General features: G+C 44.3%; 2 protein-coding genes across 3 annotated transcripts; one reads left to right on the forward strand and one right to left on the reverse strand.

The window, feature by feature from the left end:
* Nucleotides 1-5491: 5491 nt before the first annotated feature.
* Nucleotides 5492-15017, reverse strand: orc1 (origin recognition complex, subunit 1). Its single transcript, XM_035647475.1, has 18 exons — nt 14734-15017; nt 13624-13751; nt 13194-13366; nt 12678-13107; nt 12003-12273; nt 11332-11442; nt 11125-11184; nt 10889-10999; nt 10110-10368; nt 9810-9916; nt 9123-9224; nt 8858-9029; nt 8043-8150; nt 7806-7955; nt 7135-7254; nt 6879-7048; nt 6722-6809; nt 5492-6034 (listed from the first exon to the last, which is right to left on the reverse strand). The coding sequence occupies exons 1-18, from the start codon at nt 14826-14828 to the stop codon at nt 5840-5842; spliced, it is 2850 nt and encodes a 949-aa protein (XP_035503368.1). The 5' UTR covers nt 14829-15017; the 3' UTR covers nt 5492-5839.
* A 740-nt stretch (nt 15018-15757) lies between these two features.
* Nucleotides 15758-20216, forward strand: prpf38a (pre-mRNA processing factor 38A). Of its 2 annotated transcripts, none has more exons than XM_047336971.1 (10): nt 15758-15982; nt 17287-17446; nt 18004-18125; nt 18304-18444; nt 18481-18629; nt 18730-18836; nt 18930-18956; nt 19063-19154; nt 19355-19403; nt 19896-20216. In XM_047336971.1, exons 1-10 carry the CDS (start codon nt 15853-15855, stop codon nt 19936-19938), a joined length of 1020 nt encoding a protein of 339 aa, XP_047192927.1. In that variant the 5' UTR covers nt 15758-15852; the 3' UTR covers nt 19939-20216. The 2 variants fall into 2 exon arrangements, with proteins under 2 accessions (XP_047192927.1, XP_035504365.1); XM_035648472.1 differs by having other exon boundaries at nt 15760-15982; nt 18304-18389; nt 18519-18629.
* The last annotated feature ends 720 nt before the right edge of the window (nt 20217-20936 follow it).

Here is a 20936-nt window from a genome sequence, read left to right on the forward strand (position 1 = left end):
CATGGAGGGAACATGAGGGAACATGAGGGAACATGGAGGGAACATGAGGGAACATGAGGGAACATGAGGGAACATGTAGGGAACATGAGGGAACATGAGGGAACATGAGGGAACATGGAGGGAACATGTAGGGAACATGTAGGGAACATGAGGGGAACATGAGGGAACATGAGGGAACATGGAGGGAACATGGAGGGAACATGAGGGAACATGAGGGAACATGGAGGGAACATGTAGGGAACATGAGGGAACATGAGGGGAACATGAGGGAACATGTAGGGAACATGGAGGGAACATGTAGGGAACACGGAGGGAACATGTAGGGAACATGAGGGGAACATGAGGGGAACATGAGGGAACATGAGGGAACATGTAGGGAACATGGAGGGAACATGTGGGGAACATGAGGGGAACATGAGGGGAACATGAGGGAACATGAGGGAACATGAGGGAACATGTAGGGAACATGTAGGGAACATGAGGGAACATGTAGGGAACATGAGGGAACATGAGGGAACATGAGGGGAACATGAGGGAACATGAGGGAACATGGAGGGAACATGTAGGGAACATGTAGGGAACATGAGGGAACATGAGGGAACATGAGGGAACATGAGGGAACATGGAGGGAACATGAGGGGAACATGTAGGGAACATGAGGGAACATGAGGGAACATGAGGGGAACATGGAGGGAACATGAGGGAACATGAGGGGAACATGAGGGAACATGAGGGAACATGAGGGAACATGAGGGGAACATGGAGGGAACATGAGGGAACATGAGGGAACATGAGGGAACATGAGGGAACATGAGGGGAACATGAGGGGAACATGAGGGAACATGAGGGAACATGAGGGGAACATGAGGGAACATGAGGGAACATGAGGGAACATGAGGGGAACATGAGGGAACATGTAGGGAACATGTAGGGAACATGAGGGAACATGAGGGAACATGAGGGAACATGGAGGGAACATGTAGGGAACATGTAGGGAACATGAGGGAACATGAGGGAACATGAGGGAACATGAGGGAACATGGAGGGAACATGAGGGGAACATGTAGGGAACATGAGGGAACATGAGGGAACATGAGGGGAACATGGAGGGAACATGAGGGAACATGAGGGGAACATGAGGGAACATGAGGGAACATGAGGGAACATGAGGGGAACATGAGGGAACATGAGGGAACATGGAGGGAACATGAGGGAACATGAGGGAACATGAGGGGAACATGGAGGGAACATGAGGGAACATGAGGGGAACATGAGGGAACATGAGGGAACATGAGGGAACATGAGGGGAACATGGAGGGAACATGAGGGAACATGAGGGAACATGAGGGAACATGAGGGAACATGAGGGGAACATGAGGGGAACATGAGGGAACATGAGGGAACATGAGGGGAACATGAGGGAACATGAGGGAACATGAGGGAACATGAGGGAACATGTAGGGAACATGTAGGGAACATGAGGGAACATGAGGGAACATGAGGGAACATGTAGGGAACCATCCTTCCATCAGCTGTGCAGACATGTGAGCCTGATGCGACCTGCGGTCAGTGTCTCTGACTCGTTTGCTCTCGTCTTTATCTTCTTATCTTCTTCAGAGAACCAGATCTGCTTCACTCAGCAGTTCTGTCGGGACCAGGTGTTTTGGCTCCGTCTCATCGGGATCGTCTTTGCCGTCGTTGTCGTCGTTGCCGTCGCCGCTGTCGTCATTTATCAGTGTGTCCAGAAACGGAGACGCAGAACCCAGTTGGACCAAGTTTCAAACACGCGTGTTGCTGAAGAAGTCAAGATCCTGCTCACATGAGTTGATATGAGTCGACACGAGGACGGAGACCGACTCCTCCCATGATCTGTATTTACATACATATCTTTTTTTCAAAACTTAAATAGAAAAACTTTTAAAAGGAAATGAAATCGATGAAATATGATTCATTTATTGTTATAATAAGTCATAGTAGTTATAGTTAGCATAGTATAAGTTATAGTTATAATAAGAATAGTATAATATAATATGAGTAATAATACATTTGCTGAGGAAGGTTGATCCACAGTCAAAGAGGCTGAAAGAGAAACAGAAAATCAGTTTTATGTTTTTACAAATATTCACAAAAATTCTGTTAAAAAAAGAAACGAAAAATTCTCATTATATATAAGTCGTGACCATGTCGATGAAACTGGTGAAACCCGTTGTCGTCGTGGTTCGACGACTCGAGGAACCGCGAGAACTCGAGGGGAACATAGTTTTACTCTTCCGTTCATAAAAATATAAGTTTCTTATATTTTGTAAGTCGGGACCAGGTGGAAGCCGCCTGCCGCATCACTCCAGTTCTGTAACAAGTCGTTTTTTAACAACTTGAAACTGGCGAAACTCGTCTTTGTCGTCGTCGTCGTGCGACGACTCGAGGAAACAGATTTCGTTCTTTGAAATACTTCACGTCCCAGTGAGCGAGCGAATCCATGAATTACCCAGAGTGCACTGCGATGAGTGACAGCTCACATTCAAGAGATTTGTGTGTTATTCATCTCCAGCTGTGGAAGTTGGGATAATTCCCCACACACAGTATTAGTTATCATCACAGAGTCTGTTCAATGTGCAGAGTCATGAATATGATGTAATACGTGTGATAAGTTTGATGTGTTTTCACTCGGAGCCTCTGCGTCTGGTTATGAGCAGACATCAGCTTCCTGTTTTAACATATCAACGTGAAAAAGACGATTTTCGTGTCGTTGCAGTTTCTCTGTTTTGTTGTGGTGTCGTTATTTCACACACTTGTAACCGAACAGTAAATGTAACACGAGAGTCAAGTTGACATGATTATAAAATCATGGAAAAATCATGGAATGTTGCGATGATGATTGTTCAGCATTCCAGGGGAAACGTGACAATACTCATGTGCGAGCGTTGAACCAATGAGCGACATCGTTCTCCTCAGACTAACGACTCCTCATGTGATTTATCTTCCTGAGGAGTTTATGGTTCATAGTTTATAGTTTATAGTTTCAAGGCGTCTTCAATACATGATGTTCAATTTATACATTATGGTGCATTTACAGTCAAACCGACCATAAAGCACCGGATGTATTAAGGGCGTGACTTCAGTGTGATTGGCAGCTGCTCTCGTCCAATGGGTGCTCTCTCAGGTAGAGGCCTCAGTCAGGCTCCACCTCCTGCTCCTCCAAATATGTTTACTTCTTGTTTCTAATAACCAAGATGGCGCTTAACTGGAGACCAGAGGGCGACGTCACGGTGGGTTGTTAATCCAGACCTGGCGCCCCCACCATCAACTTGTTTTGTTTTTTTGTTAATGAACAAAACTAAAATTCACACCTAATTTCCATTAATTTTTGCGTTTGGGCATTACCATAATTATTATTTCATGAAACAGAGGGGAAATCTTTATCTAAATCAAGGAGTGTAGCCATGAAGGTCAAGGGTCACAAATAATTTTTATGCAATGAAATATTTCTATAACTGTTTTTGATGAGAATGAACGTTTTTTTTTTTTTGCTCGTTGCTTTTGCACTTTCCTCGCTCCATGTGCCTCGTGATTTGGGTTTTTTGCAGTTGGAACTTTAAGGTCGGGCATTTTTTAATATCCCGACTAACATATGCAATATGTGACGGAATATTGTGAGAATCAACAACAGTGAGATGGCGAGCGAGCAAAAGCAACGGTGCAAAACTATTGTGTGTGTGTGAAAACAGATTTTGGTTCATGATGAAACTGGTGGTGGGATAATATTTTTTGATTATATCCCCCACATGTATTTATGGGTTGTGGCCACTAGGGGGTTCAGTGAGCCTGTGACCAGCAGGTCGATTGTAAAACACTGTAATGTTTTTTTTAATCATGTGGATTCTGTTTCTTAAAGCTGCACGAGCCGATCTTTGCTGCAACACTGCAACTATGGAGGATTATTGATTCATGTTTCTTTTTATTTAAAAGATCAGAAAATTTAACATTAAAATAAAAGTGACCAACTGGAAACTGCTCGTTTTATCCGAGCGCCAGAACAAAACCCACAGATTCTCAGTAACGAAAAAAGCTTTTGTTCGAAGCTCGAACCAGATGTTCGGCTCCAAAGTCGACAAACGCTGAATCAATTGATTATTGATCAGAGACCGAGACAACGGTTCATTCATCTCATTTCACCTTCTCCAAATATCAATAATGCAGCTTTAAGGACGGACGGGGAACTACTGAATTACTACTAATCAATAATTATGACTGTGTTTAAACTGTTAATTATTGTTTTCTCCTTTTGAATAAAATGATTCAAACGATCTCGTCTCAATCTTCTGTTTTTAACTTCACTGACGATTCACGTCACCTGTTGATTTTCAGATCTTACTAGTTTTTTAAATTCATTTTATAAACCTAAATAATACTTATCTCATCATTTCTGTATTTACATGAGCTTTTACATAATATAATAGAAATAGAGCAGATCATTCACAGAAATGTGATGTCATAGTGACGCAGTCTCTGCCCTCAGCCCCGCCCTCAGCGCTCACCGTCATTCTGTTGCTTAGCGACCAACAACACCAGAACAATCAGGAAGCTTCATCATTGTACAGGATTCATAAGGAGATTAATACGAGAGACCAGAACTAACTTTGAATTATTTTACCTTTGCAAAAGTCATCGGTGCCCGGTGTCGGCCTGCGAGGCGGAGCTGCTGCTGGGGCAGAGACGCCGGTGTTCCGGTCCGCTCCGCTGTGGCTTCATGATTTCAGCAGTCACACAGTCGAAGCAACAGCTCAGCAGATCGCTCTGGCGTCTTCCTCCTCGCGGGTTCGCCACCGACACCGGGTACCGATGAATCGTTGGTCGTCGGGAGCAGGGAGATAGTGCCTCCAGGGCAGAAGCTGCCTCGCTCCGGTGAACAGACACACTTCCAACTTCAACTTCAAATTAAACACCAGAAATATTCATAGTGACCTGGTAACATTTAAAGCCCAAGTGTGTAATTTTTGTTAATGTCTGGTGGCAAAGTTACAAACCGCAACCAACTGAGCGACCAACAGGGGACACTTTATGGCGGCGCACCGCTGATTCCATTTCCTGCAGCGTCTGAAAGTTCAACGTGAACGTGACGTATTCTGGACGTTTAGTTCAACAACCGTATTCAACACGACGTAGAAACATGGAGACTCACACGGAGGTCGGTCCACCTCATGGAACTATATTTAACTCATATGAACAGAGAACTGTTCTGAGAAAACTTCTGCTGATGACGTCCACGTCTCCGTCTTCCTGATTCAACTGCATCGATGTTGCCATTACAAAATTAATAAAGTCAAAATTGAAGTGAAGTTGCAAATAGATTTGATGTTTGGATTTAGGATTAAATAAAAACCACGGTGACTGGGCGGCTGCGTCCGCTGTCGGAGGTTAAATTCCCTCTGCACAGAAACAGTGGGGATGACGAAGCAGTTAATGAATAAAATAATAATAATAAAAAAAGAGCTTCACGTTAAAGACACAGTTTTATTGCATATTCAAGCACTGAAACATAAAATATGACACATTATATTACATTAAAAACAACAGCAGAGAGTTGGATCTCACATTTTAAATTAGATTTAAACAACGGGGGACGTCACAAACTGTCCCGTCGGAAAAACTACCAGGGAGTAAAAGAAACATCTCATGTAAAAAACATTAACTTCTGTCTCGGTGTTAAAGTCGGTCAGAGTACAGACTGGACCGGGATCTGGATCAGGACCAGGACCAGGACCAGGACCAGGACCAGGATCCAGCCACTCTCACCTTCATCGTCTACATCCGTGACGAGCTCCTCCGGTGGCTCCGCCCCTCAGTCGTCCTTCAGGGCGAAGAGCACGTCGTCCTGGCTGACGTTGAGGCGGACGCGCTGCAGGACGCCCAGGCGACTCGGCTCCAGCAGCAGCAGCCGGCAGGCGCCCAGACGCTGACACGCCGCCAGGCCCTCGGACACGCTGACGGGCTGCAGGCCCTCGACCCGGCACAGAGCCCGGTGCTGCACAAACACCTGAGAGAGACAACACGGGTCCGCTCATCAGTCCGGTTCGGTTCTGTCCAGAGTTTTAATATTAGGTTTATAATAACGTTCGTCATGAGAATTAATCATGGATGTAGATGAAAACTATCAGACCCATTTACTGACTGATTATGTGAAGAGAGAGATTAGTTTGGATCCAAATACAATTAAATGTGGATTTATTTGGGGGATACCAGAATCGGAAACGCCTCCGATTCTGCAGAAAAACGCCAGGTCGGCCATCAGCAAGTATCCGATACTACGTGAAGTAGTTTCACCCAATTGTTATTTTATCCTGGTGTCAATATTTCACTCTGGAGTCTCACAAGTAAAACAACCATATTTTTTGTTTTACACTGTTACTGTTGTGTTTCAAACCTTGAAGCTGTGGCTGCACTTTAACAGGAGGTGATTTTGTTATTTACTCCTGAATTTGTTTATTTGACAGCGAGCATCTCTTCGTACAGGGTCAGCAGGGAACAGCCGGTCGAATATGTTTTCTGAGTTTTTATGTGTTTGAGAGTCCAGGTATCTGTCGATACTCAGAGTCCAGGTATCAGGAAGAGAAAAACGTTATCGCAACATCTCTTAGAGCAACAAACAGAAATCTATGATTCTTCCACAGTGGAGATGATCGTTATGGGAGTTCTGAGGCCTGAGTCGGAGTCGGAGCTGTACCTGTTGGAACGTGGCCTCCTCCAGTCCGAGCCGTCGGAACTCGGCGATCACGGCCCTGAGGAAGAGCTGCTCCTGCAGCGACGCACACCTGGAAACACACACCGGTCACTTCCTGTCGTCACAGCTCGTCACAGACCCGTCAGTGTCACAGTCCTACCTGATGGCCGTGATGTAGGCAGAGGAGAACATCTCGTTCAGCGCCTCCATCACGTGACTCATCCCCACCAGGCCGGTGGAGAACGGGTCGGCGGGCGAGTGCTCGCAGATCTCCGTCGCCCGGCGGCAGATGTCCAGACAGCGGCGGGCGTCGCCCGACAGGGCGGCAACCTGTCAGAGGGGAGGGGAGGAGAGCGTGAGTGGGCAGTTCTGTGAGTGGGAGGCGGGGTCAGGTGAGCAGGGGGCGGGGCCTGTACCTTCCTGGACACAAGCTGCAGAGCGTCTTCCTCAAACGCTTTCACCTTGTTCAGTCTGGACATGATGATCTGCTGCAGCTGCTTGAAGCTGTAAGGCTGGAACGACATGCGGGTCAAACCCTGTGTCAAACACACACACACACACACACACACACACACACACACACACACACACACACACACACACACACACACACACACACACACACACACACACACACACACACACACACACACACACACACACACACACACACACACACACACACACACAGTTGAATTTCAACATTTGCCTCCAGGTTTTATATTCGACCGTATCAGATTCTTTATTCCGTTAAGGGGGCGGAACATATAAAAAGACAGCGTGAGTCGAACACCTTCCACTTCCTGTGGCGCATCAGTTACCTGACAACAACAACCACCACTTCCCATCAAGAGACGCGTGTTGTGTGAACTATCGGCCTGTCGATCAAAACACAAACCAACCGAATCTCCATTTTAATATAATAGAACTTTAGTTCCGATTGTCCAGCGGCTCACCGGGAAAACTCCCGATCCTCCCAGTGGCCAGAATCTCTTTGGTTTGGTTTTGATCTTTCTATATTTAGTTCTTAAGAAAATGTGACGTGTCCTCCCTCCAATCACGGCGCGGCAGCGACCTCGTGACTCACCAGTCTACTGGCCACGCGGTTGATCATGATCCGCTCCGGAAGGTCCATGGTGTTGGCGATGGTCAGCACCACCAGGCGGGCGTGGCGCCGTGTGGGCCAGTCGAACAGGTTGTACATCACGTTCTGCTTCCGCGTCCACAACAGGTCCAACTAACGAGCGGGGAGCGGACGGACGATGAGTCAAACAACGCTTTTATTATTATTATTCAACTTCCCTCCTGCGACAGACGCTGTCACCTCGTCCACCAGCAGCACCGTTGTCTCCTTCCTGGGCGCAGCGCTGCTGAATCTCTTCTCCAGCAGGGCGGCGGCGTGGTCGGCCGTGGCCTTCTGACCCGTCAGGTTCTGCCACAGAAGGAGACGGTGAACGCACTGCGACACAATAATATTCCTACATTTTCCGTTCCTGGTTCAAAATTCCTGACACCTTTAACATTTCAAGAACATGAATCAGAATATCGATAAAAAGTTCTGTTTGTGTGATCAGTGCTGAGTTTGATATGACGGAGGAATCAGAGGTTAAAGGTCAGTGCCGGGTTAACCTTTGACCTCTGCAGTAGAAATGCTCCTCCACTTCCTACAGTGGTATTTTACTTCCTGTGATGTCATGTCCTGGAGAATTCATCAAAAGCTTTGTGTCTCTGAAATCTGTACAACCAGTGCTAAAAGGTTCTGTCTCTCTGGCGCCACCGTTTCTTTAACATGTTGTTTCTTCAACATGTTAAAGAAACCTTGACTTTCTGCCACAAAAAGAATGAATGTTTTAGATGTTATGGTTTGTATTTTAGATTTATGAAACAGGATCCTGCAAAATCAATCTACAAAACAGGTGAGTATTATCCTCATCATCATCAGCCTCATCACTACCATGTGACATCATAGTTGTTTACTTCAGACCTGGCAGGAGGTTATAAAAACTGAAACGGCCTCTGATCTGATATTTACACATCATCCGTCAGTTGATTTGAACCCTTATTAAAAATTAAAAATAAACATTTTACAGACTTTCCCTCTCTGAGAACGTGAACCGGCCTCGTTCGCTCGCTCCTCACCTGCAGGATCTGGACGTAGGCCTGATGAGGATCCGTCATCTTCATCCCGTTGATCTCGATGAAGTGGAACGGAGGGATCTCGTCCACGTCGGCGGCGTGCTGCAGACAGCGCATCACCTCGTGCACCGTGGCCGTCTTCCCTGTGCCTGGCACGCCCGAGATGTACATGCACCTGGAACACACAACAACACACAACGGGCCGGCGTGACAACCAGCGGGACGGACGGACGACTGGTGGTGAGAGCGACAGGCGGTTTGGCCTCACCCTCCGGTGCCGTCAACGATTTTGCTCTCGACGAAGCTGTAGACGTCCTGGAACTCCTGCTCCCGACAGGGAAGAGACTCCGGCACCGAGGACACGTGAAGCCTGATGGGACAGGGACAGGGGCGCGCACGCACACACACACACACACACACACACACACACACACACACACACACACACACACACACACACACACACACACACACACACACACACACACACACACACACACACACACACACACACACACACACACACACACACACCAACTTGTCACATCTGCTTGACTGACGGACTCAATCAGTTACATCTGGAGAACAAACGTCAACAGTTAAAAACAGCAGCAAGTGGATTGTTAATCAATACTGAATCAATACTGAATCATTACTGAATCATTACTGAATCATTACTGAATCATTACTAAATCAATACTGAATCATTACTGAATCATTACTAAATCAATACTGAATCATTACTGAATCAATACTGAATCAATACACCATGGGGGAAGGTGTAAGATAATTTCTAGAAATTAATAAAAACAATTAGAAACCACGGAGACAATTTAGAAAAAGAAAATTAACAGAAATGAAACGAAGTCCGGGGAAGAACACGTTAGAAGAACTTCAGGGTCTGAACATTAATATATATGTACATAAATATCTTAGCCAGTGTTTGACCTCTGACCTCGCTCTGGCCTCCTCCAGCACGTTGCCGGGCCGGCGGGCGGGCAGCGACCTGCTGGGGATGCTGGGAGTGGCGTGCCGGGGGGTCCGCGGTGTGCCGGGTGGGATCTGTTGGAAAAGAAAAAAGAAAAAACTGTGACTGTGTCTCTTTCAGTATCACAAGACAATATTGCGATTGGTCGATATTATTTTAAATCTGTGACTTGTTCGCATGAAATAACTACAGTACTGTGGGGCGGCATTGGCAAGATGTGATTAGATCAAAGCGTTTTACCCACAATTCCTGAGTCAGGACTTTTACCTTCTTGTTGGGAGTTTTCCGCGGCGTCCTGGCGGAGGTGCTAGTAGTTTTCCTTTTCGAGCGAGGAGTACAAGATCCCGCTGCAGCGCGTCGGCTCTTCTTCGACAACACTTCCTCTTCCTCATCACTCTCCAGCGCTCCCTCTTCCTCCTCCTCCTCTTCGTCACTGCTGCTCTGCAGCTCCTTCTTCGACGGAACAAACTCGTCCTCGTCGTCGTCTCCGTCCGAGTTCAGGACCTGAAGGTTTTCCAGAAGATTCCTGAACAAACAAACAAACAGACATGGAAATGATCACAACAGAGTTTTGTTCTACACAGGAGAAATGAGACGATAAGTCACTCGACTACAAATCTGAAACTCTTTTTTGATAAATTCCTCACCTCCTAAACAACTGTGGAGGCTGATGGGAGAAATTAAACATCATCAACATCAATGAGGCTGAAAATAAACCAAACGTTTTGTTTTCTCCGACAAAACTCACGTTAATGAAACTTCAGAAAATCTGGAAACAAAAAATATATTTTTTATATTTTCCTTCAATAGAAGTGTTGTCGATTTAACTTCTGTTAATACTTGAAGTAAACTAAGAGATTATTTAATCATCTATGGAGTGGATCTCTGACAGAAATGTAAGAATGAAGTTAAAAAAATTATTTATTCAACTGAAATACCATTAAATACATATAAGTGACAGTAGACAGATGCTTTGATAAATAACGATCAAACGTCTTCCTGCAGCTAAACCATTACCAGGGGGTCAAAGGTCAGAGGTCACTCACAGCTGTTTCCTGATGCGAGACGACACCAGCTGGGCCGACTTCCTCTTCGAGCTCCTCGGCGTGACGGCGGCAGCCGACAGCATCGGAGAGTTCTCGTTGTCCTCTTCAATCCTGACGAGTCGAGTTGCAGATATTAAAAACTGATCATATTAATATATATTAATATATTTTATATATATATATATATATATATATATATATATATAAACATATTAACGTGATGATGTCATACTCACAGCACGGTCAGACCAGGTTCCCTCTGGTTCGGTTCCGTCTGTCGAGATGGAGTTGAAGCTCTGAGGACAGACGGGGAGAGAAGTGACATCATGTGACATCATGTGACATCACTTCCTCTTCAGTGACATCACCCGACACGTGCCGTCACCGGTGACATCACACGACCTTTATGTTAAAACTCGAACCAACAAGGCGACGCTACTCACTTCTGCCCTCTGCTGGAGGAGGAGTTTCTCCTCGGAGTGGCATTTCTTCTTCGCGGCGTTCTGCCCGAGGCGGTCGGTAACTCCGCCTCCGTCTCGTCGCCCTGCTGAGGACTGACAGAGGCACCAAGAGTTGAAACCAGTTTCAGACCAATTGAACTCTGGTTTCACAACATCTTCAAATTCAAATTTAAACCTGTTTATCTCCGATTTTTGAAAGTTTAAAAACTAATTTGAAATAGGTTTTCTCTGGTTTAAACCGGTTTCAAAACAATTTAAATCAAGTTTACACAATTTTACATCAGCAGTAAAATGATTTCTTTCATTTTAAATAACTTTGAACGAATTTAAACCTGTCTACTTATTAATTCAACTAACACACACTGTTCATATTATTTTTCAAACTAATTTAAATGAGTTTCTTTGTTTTTTATTTGTTCTCCCTCTCTCTGGGTTCACGGTTTAAAACCAGGTTTTTGGCAAATTGAAGTTTGAAACCAGAAAGAAAAAAATAATAAGGTTGGTGATACTATATTAATATATTAACGAAGGAGGACAAAATATTAGAAACACAGTAGCTGCAATCTATGAACCGACCAGATGATGTAAACACTGTGTAGTTAAACTGGTTCCGTCCGGTTCCGTCGACATTATAATCCGTGCGGGACTCTGACCTGGTGGAGTCGTCTCTCGCAGACGGCGTCCGACTGTCGGGCTCCAAGGGGACAGCGGTGTCCTCGGCGGTGACGGCCGCTCCGTGGGCCTTCCTGAGGGGCGTGAGGCGGTGGGCCCGGGGGGTGGTGGCAGCGCCGGCCTTGCGAAGAGGGGTGAGGCTGTGGGTGAGGCGCAGCGTCAGAGGGGGAGAAGACGAGAGCCTCTGAGCCAACATCATCTCCGACGCCCGGTCCTCGTCCAGGATGTCCTGCCGGGTCGTCGCCTCCGGACCTGATGGTGGCGATGGAGAGACAAACGGTCAAAAACAGGACGAGACGAAAAACAGACAACAGTCAATAACAGTTAATTAATATCATTTATCAAGAAAAGATGTCAGACTTTATTTAAATTAAATTTAATCTCTTTGGGTCCAGAACCGTTGGACAAAGAAACAAGACGTCACAGTGAAACATCTGGAAACTTGTGACGACATCACATCAGCCCCAAGATGCATCTGCATAACTGAATTTATTATTATTTATGACACAATTTTGAGGTGAATTAAATAAAATTCTGCAGTGACCAGAGTAGAAAAATGTTATGTTATGTAAGAGAAACATTTTAATATATATACACACACACATACACACACACACACACACACACATTGAAGTAAGATGTTTTAAAACACTCACTGCTGAGCTGCAGCTTCTTGCGGACCCCGGGCGTCCGGGCGATGGCCTTCCTCCTCCTGGCGCTCGAACACTTGGAGGCCGACAGTCTGGAGGCCAAGTGCAGGGACTCTGCCTCCGTGACACCGACCTTCCCCGCGCTGGCGGTGGCCCGGCCGCCTCTCACCTCTCCTGAGGCAGCTCTGCGCATGACGGCAGGGTCCGGTGTGGGCAGGGCACGTCGGGCAGGCGCCGGGGCTGCCGTGGGCGGGGAGCGGGGCGGCGAGGGGGGCAGGGAGGGTTTGGGAAGGGGAGGAGTTGGAGGTGGAGGGGACGCCACCGGCGCAGCAGACTCCAACTCCCTGAAGGTCTTCGAGTCCCAGGACAGCTTCACGAAGAGAGTGTCCTTATCGCCCGAGTCGGGGAATGGCGCCGCTCGGTCCAGGTGCTTCACCTGGGGGGCGAGGACTTAAAGGGTCAGTTCACACAAAATCACAAACACAGTGGAGTCCAAAACGACCAATAAGACCCTCCCTTCACCTGCACAGGTCTGAGGATGGACTCGGCGTTGACCTCGTCGTCACAGCTGCGACCCTGATAGAGGAAGATCTCCTGCGGGTGAGGTTCTCTGCCCAGCAGCTTCAGTTTGCTCAAGGGAACTTCAGACACTCGGACAAACCACTGCACCACCGCCTTCTTCTGCTTCCCGCTCTCTGACACACACACGCACAAATCCTTCTGTCTCACTATGTTTAAAGATAGAGATTTTTTTTTTATCCTGGAACTTTGAAGATTTTCTTCCTTTTGAAAGTTATAAGTCTACAGATGAGCATATGCGCCAGGCACAGTCCGGGGTAGAGGAGGAAGGTATTAATCTCAATCTCATACAGCGTTTTGGTAAAAAGTCTGTAACAAAACAACTTAACCGTAAACTCAATGAAACAATGTCACATTTGTTTGTTTGACTCACCATCACCGAACAGCCGGATGACTTTGGCCACGTACGGGTTGTCCTCGTCCTCGCCCTCAATGAGGATGTGTTGACCGGCATTGATGACGGTCGTCCTCGGGAGGCCGTCCACGCTGATGACCAGCGAGCTGAAACGAGATCCAACAGACACGCTGACACGAGAACGACGCAGGGGCGGCAGTTTCACAATAAAAGTGCAGTTGTTGCTGTTGTTGTTGTTTCTCACGTCGTCTGGACACGTGACACGTGTCACGTTTCTCTCTACAGGTTGTTCAAGTCTTGAATGTAACGGACACACACATTTATATACATATTTACATACACACACTATGCTAGTGTACAGACGGTTTGCGTCGATGTCACAGATTTTATTTTCTGTGTATTTTTGTCACATTTGAATACTAAAATCTCTTGTGCATTATTAATGTTGGGCTGAATTTACTTTGGACTTGGACTTTTAAGTGAACAAGGTTCTAAAATCTTTTCTTTTTTTTGCATTGTTGGCACTTTATATTGGGATTAGAAACTTATTTAAAAAAATATTCTTATGAAGTAAAAGGTTGAAAGATTAATGGATGTCATGGTTATTATTTATTGGTAAGTTCCCGTTAAGGATTAATCGATTAAAAAACGAATCGTTCGCTGCAGCGTGAAATGAAATTCACAATCAATTATTGATTCAATAAATGTATTGATTTGATTCTGGACTACACACATTTATGTCTAAAAGAACAAAACACACTTGATCAAATGCAGTTTACTAAAAATCAATGTCAACCTTGAGTCAAGTTTATTATAGAGCTGCAACTAACGATTATTGTCATTATCGATTAATCTGTTGATTATTTTTTTCGATTAATTGAGTAGTTGTTTGGTTCATAAAATGTCAATCGTGTTTCTCAAACCTCGAGATGATGTATTTTTTTCATAAAAACTACTTAATCGATGAGTTGTTTCTAAAAAACTTCTATAAATATAAACTGCAAAGTGCAAAACTTTGATTATCGATTTATAGATTCAATAAAGGGACGTGTCGTGCTGTGATAACTCCACGTCTAAACTGAACTTGTGTTTATTTCTTCATAAAAAAATAAAAAGTTAAATTCTCACCCATATTCGAAGGTCTTTAACTTCCTGTTGAAACTCAGCGGCTCCCCGCGCCACTTGTAGACTCTCCGGACTCTGAGTCTGGTGAAATACTTCATCCCGTTTCCGACGCGCACACACACCAACACGCACGGAGAGTTATTAAAAAGATAAAACACAATCTGGTGCAGAACTGACGGTGATCTGCGTCGTTTCTCTGCACTAATTCAAAACGCAGGGCTCGAAAAACCCTCTCGAAACACTCAGGACATCGAAGCAGACAACATTTCGCGCGAAAATTGCGTAGTTTCCGTTTCCGGAAGCAGGGTATATCGGCCGCACTAGCGCCACCTTCTGCATCGGAGTGTGAGTGTCAACGTCCACATTTAAAAAGGTCAATGATTTTTAAATACATATTTGAATTAAGTGACGAATTAACTTTAACTAATGAACTTTCTAACTAGAAGATTGAAAAGGATAAAATGTAAAAAAAAATAAAATAATTTTAGACCAATAAAACAAACATACATCACATGTCTTTTTCTAATTTTAATTTTTATTATAATTGTTACTTATTTTTTGAATGCTGAAATCAGCCATTAAATTATCAATTGTCAATTAATCAAAAGCTGAGTTTCATACTATAACTAAATAGACTAAATAAACTATAACAAGAAATATAAATTCAAATAAAAAGATGAACAACAAAATAGATTATTGATATAGTATGGGGTTATAGACGGCCGCACAAACTTTTGAAAAATCCGATCAATCCGATCAATGAGACATGATGCATGATGTGATGAATAAAAATTATCAAGTCCCATAAAAACATGACAGCTTCCTATAGAAAAATCCTTTAATCTAATTTATATTAACATATTTAAATGTTATAGTATGCTGGGATATATACAAGTTTGTGTTATTTCCACACAATATCGTTTTAAAATGTTTTTAATTTCATTTATTTAAAATTGAGTAAATTAAAAAACTGTCGGACATGTGACTTCCGGTCTAACCCTTAAACCCTTTAATTTTGAAGCAGATGAACCGGAAGTGGTGTGTCGGTTTCCGCCGGGGCTTCGTGTCGTGTAGCTGTCCGTGTCCATGCTAGAAAGCTAATTCATTTCTTCTTCCTCTCCGATGGCGAACAGAACCGTGAAAGACGCGAACAGTATCCACGGAACCAACCCGCAGTACCTGGTGGAGAAAATCATCCGGACCCGAATCTACGAGTCCAAATACTGGAAGGAGGAATGTTTCGGTCTCACCGGTCAGTAGCGTGTTAGCATGTTAGCTTGTTATCCAGCGAGCTAGCATTATCGGCTAACGTTGCTATAGCCACAACGTCGGCGGGTGTAAAGATCTTAAAGAAATTAAATCATCTGAAAACATCCCGCTGCGATTAGGGAAGAAAACTGTGTTACTGTAAAAGAGTTTAGTCCAGAAATTTACGTTTCAGTCTCTCTGTTTTCAACCGGAAGTGCATAACTGACGTTTTCTCGGGGGGAATAAGTAAACAAGACTAAATATTCTAATTTCATCTCAATGTAATTAATCTGTAAAAAACAGTTAACACCTTTTTAGCTTAAAAGTCATAAATAAATGTGGAAACCATCAGATGTTTCCTGTTTGGAAAACCGAAAATTAGAAATGTGACAAATGAACATTATAATTCCTCAGAGCTCAGAAGTTCTTACAACTGCTTTGTTTGTTTGTTCCATAGGTTTAAATTCCATAGGGTGTTTGATTTAATATTCAGTAAAACTTAATAAAAACAATAAATCTTCATATTAGAGAAGCAGGAACATTGACATTTATTATCTCAATAGACGTTGATTAATGTAACTGCTGATTGACGCATCATTTAAACATATTAGTGTAGTTCTAAAACAAATCATATTTCAAAGCTGTAATCAATATATATGTGACGTTTTTACTTGATTAGACATTTGAGCGATTCATTGATTTATGCAAATGACAATTTCAGTCCGTCAGTTAGTTGTTCTGAATTTTGTTTTACAGATGTGTTTTTTTCTAGGATTGCAACAGTTTTATCGACTAATCGATTAGTAATCGACGACCAAATGAATCACCAACTATTTCACTAATCGATTAATCGGTTCAAGTAATTTTTTATGGAAAAAGGTCAAAATTCTCTGATTTTAGCTTCTTACATGTGAACATGTTCTGGTTTCTTTGCTCGTCTGTGACAGTAACTGAAGATCTTTGGTGTGAGGACAAAACAAAACATCATGTTGGAGTTTGGGAAACTTGATAAACATATTTCGCCATCTTATCACATTTTGTGAACCAAACAACTAATCGATTAATATAGGAAATAATCGACAGATTAATCGTTAATGAAAATAATCGTAAGTTGTTGCCCGTTTATTCTTTGCTTTTTACCAGATAATGTTAAAAAGTTAAGACAAATACTCCAGCGTCCACATACTTTTGTGTCATTTCGTTCTGGCTAAGTTCTTCCTGTTTGTTGAGGGAAACTTGATGCTCCAGTAAACAGTTGTCGTCGTCTGTCTGTCACTGAAAACGTGTTGCGTGTTGTGTCGTCTGCAGCCGAGCTGGTCGTCGACAAAGCCATGGAGCTGAGGTTCGTCGGAGGAGTTTATGGCGGCAACATCAAGCCCACTCCCTTCCTCTGCCTCACGCTGAAGATGCTTCAGATTCAGCCGGAGAAGGACATCATCGTGGAGTTCATCAAGAATGAGGACTTCAAGTGAGTTCCTTCAGGGAGGAAACTGAACAGCGACGGCGTCTAATGATTTATATCAGCCAGTCACACAAAACCTCGGCGAACTGACGCACTGTCTGGCTCCTCACATTCGAAACAGTTTATCTCTTATTAGAAAGGCGACAAAGTGTGAAAATAAACGTGGTCCTTTTGGTCACTTATGACCGGTAAGAGGCGTCTCTCTTCCACACTTGAAATAATTCAGTGTGGTCACAAAGGTCATAATCACACCTCGTATTAAAATGCGTCTTGAGAAAAAGTATTCCTGGTTTAGTTTTTAAGATCCCCATTAGCTCCTGTCTATCTCAAACAGTAGCTACTCTTGCTGGGGCTAGCTCACTTGGTAGCACCGGCGCCCCACCGAAGGAGGCTTGAGTCGTCCTGCAGCGGCTGCGGGTTCCCATCTTCCCCCACTCCCTGCCCTTTCATGCCGATTACTGTCCTGTCAATAAAAGCTTTAAAACATGCCCAAAAAATATCTTACCAAAAAAAGTATTCTAGAAGACTGAAATATTATCTGGGTTCTGGATTCCTCTCTGCAGATACGTCCGTCTGCTCGGAGCGATGTACATGAGGTTGACCGGCACGGCGGTGGATTGTTATAAATACCTGGAGCCTTTGTACAACGACTACAGGAAGGTGAAGAGTCAGAACAGGAACGGAGGTGAGTGACTCCGCCCCCTTAAACAACCAGGCGGGTTCCACCTCATTATTCTGCAGCTGATCCTGGAACACAGATAGTTTATTGTTCCTTTGGTGGTCTCGTGGATTATTGATGATGAAAATCCTTCCAGCAATCTTTTCTTCATCTTTTATTTATTTGTTATTTTTTTGTGTTTCAGAGTTTGAGTTGATGCACGTGGATGAGTTCATTGACGACCTTCTGCACGCCGAGAGAATGTGTGACATCATTCTGCCCCGACTTCAGGTATTGGACATGTTTGTGACGCACGCACGCACGCACTCACGCACACTCTCTCTCTCTCTCTCTCTCGCTCGCTCGCTCGCTCGCTCGCTCGCTCGCTCTCTGATGTTCGTGTGTATGTGTGTGTTACAGAAGAGACAGGTGCTGGAGGAGGCCGAGATGTTGGACACTCGCATCAGCGCCCTGGAGGAAGACCTGGATGAGGTGGAGAGCAGTGAAGAGGAGGACGAGGAGGAAGAGAAGGTGAGAATATTTAACTTCCACCATGTTGTTGTTGTTGTGTGTTTGCTTGTGGCGGCCGAGTTTTATTTTGTAAAAATTGCTTGTGTTTTTCCGCTCGCAGCCAGAGAGACTCCAAACCCCGGAACCCCACAGACGCAGTTACCGTGACAATGACCGACCTCGTCGCTCTCCGTCCCCTCGCTACAGACGCAGCCGCTCCCCCAGACGGTTCGTCGTCTCTTTAATCGTCACCCTCAGTTTAACCGAGGGATCAATAATTTAATAATCCTTCATGTTTTTATTTTCCCGTTTGTTGTCCAGGAGGAGCAGATCCCCAAAGAGGCGCAGGTACATTTAGCTTTTTCGGCTGAAATTCTCTCCTTTCGTTAAAATCTAATTTTTGTGGCTCATGCTCATTTGTCGTCTTCTGTTGTGTGTGTGTAACAATAATCAGCCCGTCGCCACGGAGAGAACGTCATCGTAGCAAAAGCCCGCGCAGACACCGCAGCCGCTCTAGGGAACGACGCCACCGCTCCAAATCCCCGGGTAAACAAACGTCTAAACACTCGCACACAAAACGATAAAGCAATACACATTTTGTAAAAATCTGTGAATATTTCCTCACCGTCCGTTAGCTGTTTTGATACAGACATTATGAAAAAATCTTGTAATGCTATGTAGGATAGCAACGCGATTTTATGTTTATATTAACGCTTGTTTCCTTCTTACTCGCTGTTGTGAACCAGGTCACCACAGAAGCCACCGACATCGCAGCCATTCAAAGACCCCAGAGAGGTGAGCGCTCACTGATCGTCAGTCACATGTGCTTTTATGGTCTGTTTGATTGTACATGGATCATAATGTACAGAATGTACATAGTGCTGTTATTGAATAAAACTTGAAACTAGAGATTGAACCATAAACTCCTCAGGTCGGTTCAGTCGTTTTCTCTAGGGATGTCCTGTATTGGGACAATATTGGCCAAAATGACTGGATCAGATGTCGGAAGAAATAAGAAGTGAAATCCGATCCGACACATCACAGTAAACATATCGAATCGGTTTCGGCAGATACTCAAGGTTGAAGATCTGTATCGGATCAAACACGAAAAAGTGGCATCGTCCCGTCCCTAGTTTTTACATGATCAAAACAGTTGTGAAGTTTGAGACGTCCACATCTGTTCATTTAAATAAAATCCACAGGATCATCGTTAATATCTATAATGAGTAATGAGATGTGAAAAGTTGATTATATTATTTGCATTGATCATTTTGTTTGTCATCGCAGGAGTTCAAAAAAGAGTCACAAGAAGAGTCGAAGAAACGAGTGACGTCCTTCTTACTTTTATATCTTCTTTTTTTTTTTTTCATCTCCTCCCCTTAAATCTTGTATGAAACTCGAGTTGTTGTTTTGTATTTTTTTGTTATGGCCACTGATCTGTCTGTGCTCCGGCATCATTCTGAAAAATCAGATAACTTCTCATCATTGACATTGACTGTAAATATAGAAAATGTGCTTGTTTGTAAACATTTTCTGTACATTAAAAATGAGTTTCACACTCGTACCTGACGTTCGTCATAGAAATAAAGATTGTGATTCGTCCATCAATTTTGATTCTCTCACAGTTCATTAATAAACAACCCTTAAGAAAAACCCTTCTCTTCCCTTCAGAAGTCGTTCAATCCTGCTTCCTCCAATTAAGAAGCATATCAAGAATTACTGTAACTCCATCCTCCCTGGCATAAATCAGAAGTCACTCGCTCGCCTCCAATCTAGTTCAGAACGCAGCAGCTCGGCTTCTTACTGGTTTTAATAGACGACATCAGCCAATCCTGGCTTCTCTGCGGGCGACTTTCATAACCATGTCCTGGTTCTACTTAGTGCTGCTCAACTGTCTCTGGACCGTTTGGCTCCATAAGTTGATCGGTAACAAAGTGCCTGCTGCAGATGTTCGTGTGAGAGGTGAGGAGAAATGATCCTGGCGTATGTTTGCCGTCTTCTCGGGTCAGGATGGGTCGGAAACCCATATAAACTGAGTATGCCGTTAAATTTCGATGATGCCGAACAAAGTGGGACGCTGCAGTACTGAGTTCTTCATCTGTTTTTGAAAATGTCATGTCATACCCATATGAGCCAGTTCACAGCCTCGTGGCGAGTTCACACTGGTTAATCAAACCTTGTTGGAGGAAAATTGAGGTGAAGTCGGGGCTCGCAAATCGGCACCTGATCGCTTTGTGCGCGCTACCAACGATGCAATCACAGTGACTCGCCGACGTCTGCCAGATATCCATCAGGCTAAGGATCCGTCCATTTCCTCCCACTTGGCCC

The sequence above is a fragment of the Scophthalmus maximus genome, chromosome 13 (genome assembly GCF_022379125.1).
Source record: "Scophthalmus maximus strain ysfricsl-2021 chromosome 13, ASM2237912v1, whole genome shotgun sequence".
In the NCBI taxonomy this organism is placed as follows: Eukaryota; Metazoa; Chordata; class Actinopteri; order Pleuronectiformes; family Scophthalmidae; genus Scophthalmus; species Scophthalmus maximus.

Excerpts from the sequence above, each read along its gene's own strand:
- orc1 (XM_035647475.1), bottom strand. The coding sequence starts at position 14,828 with ATGAAGTATTTCACCAGACTCAGAGTCCGGAGAGTCTACAAGTGGCGC. Across the intron at positions 13,752-14,733 it reads TTAAAGACCTTCGAATATGG|CTCGCTGGTCATCAGCGTGG; the intron begins GTGAGAATTTAA and ends ATCTCGTTTCAG. Across the intron at positions 7,956-8,042 it reads CGGTGCTGCTGGTGGACGAG|TTGGACCTGTTGTGGACGCG; the intron begins GTGACAGCGTCT and ends CCCGCTCGTTAG.
- prpf38a (XM_047336971.1), top strand. The coding sequence starts at position 15,853 with ATGGCGAACAGAACCGTGAAAGACGCGAACAGTATCCACGGAACCAAC. Across the intron at positions 18,126-18,303 it reads GAGTCAGAACAGGAACGGAG|AGTTTGAGTTGATGCACGTG; the intron begins GTGAGTGACTCC and ends TTTGTGTTTCAG. Across the intron at positions 18,445-18,480 it reads CTCACGCACACTCTCTCTCT|CTCGCTCTCTGATGTTCGTG; the intron begins CTCTCTCTCTCG and ends CTCGCTCGCTCG.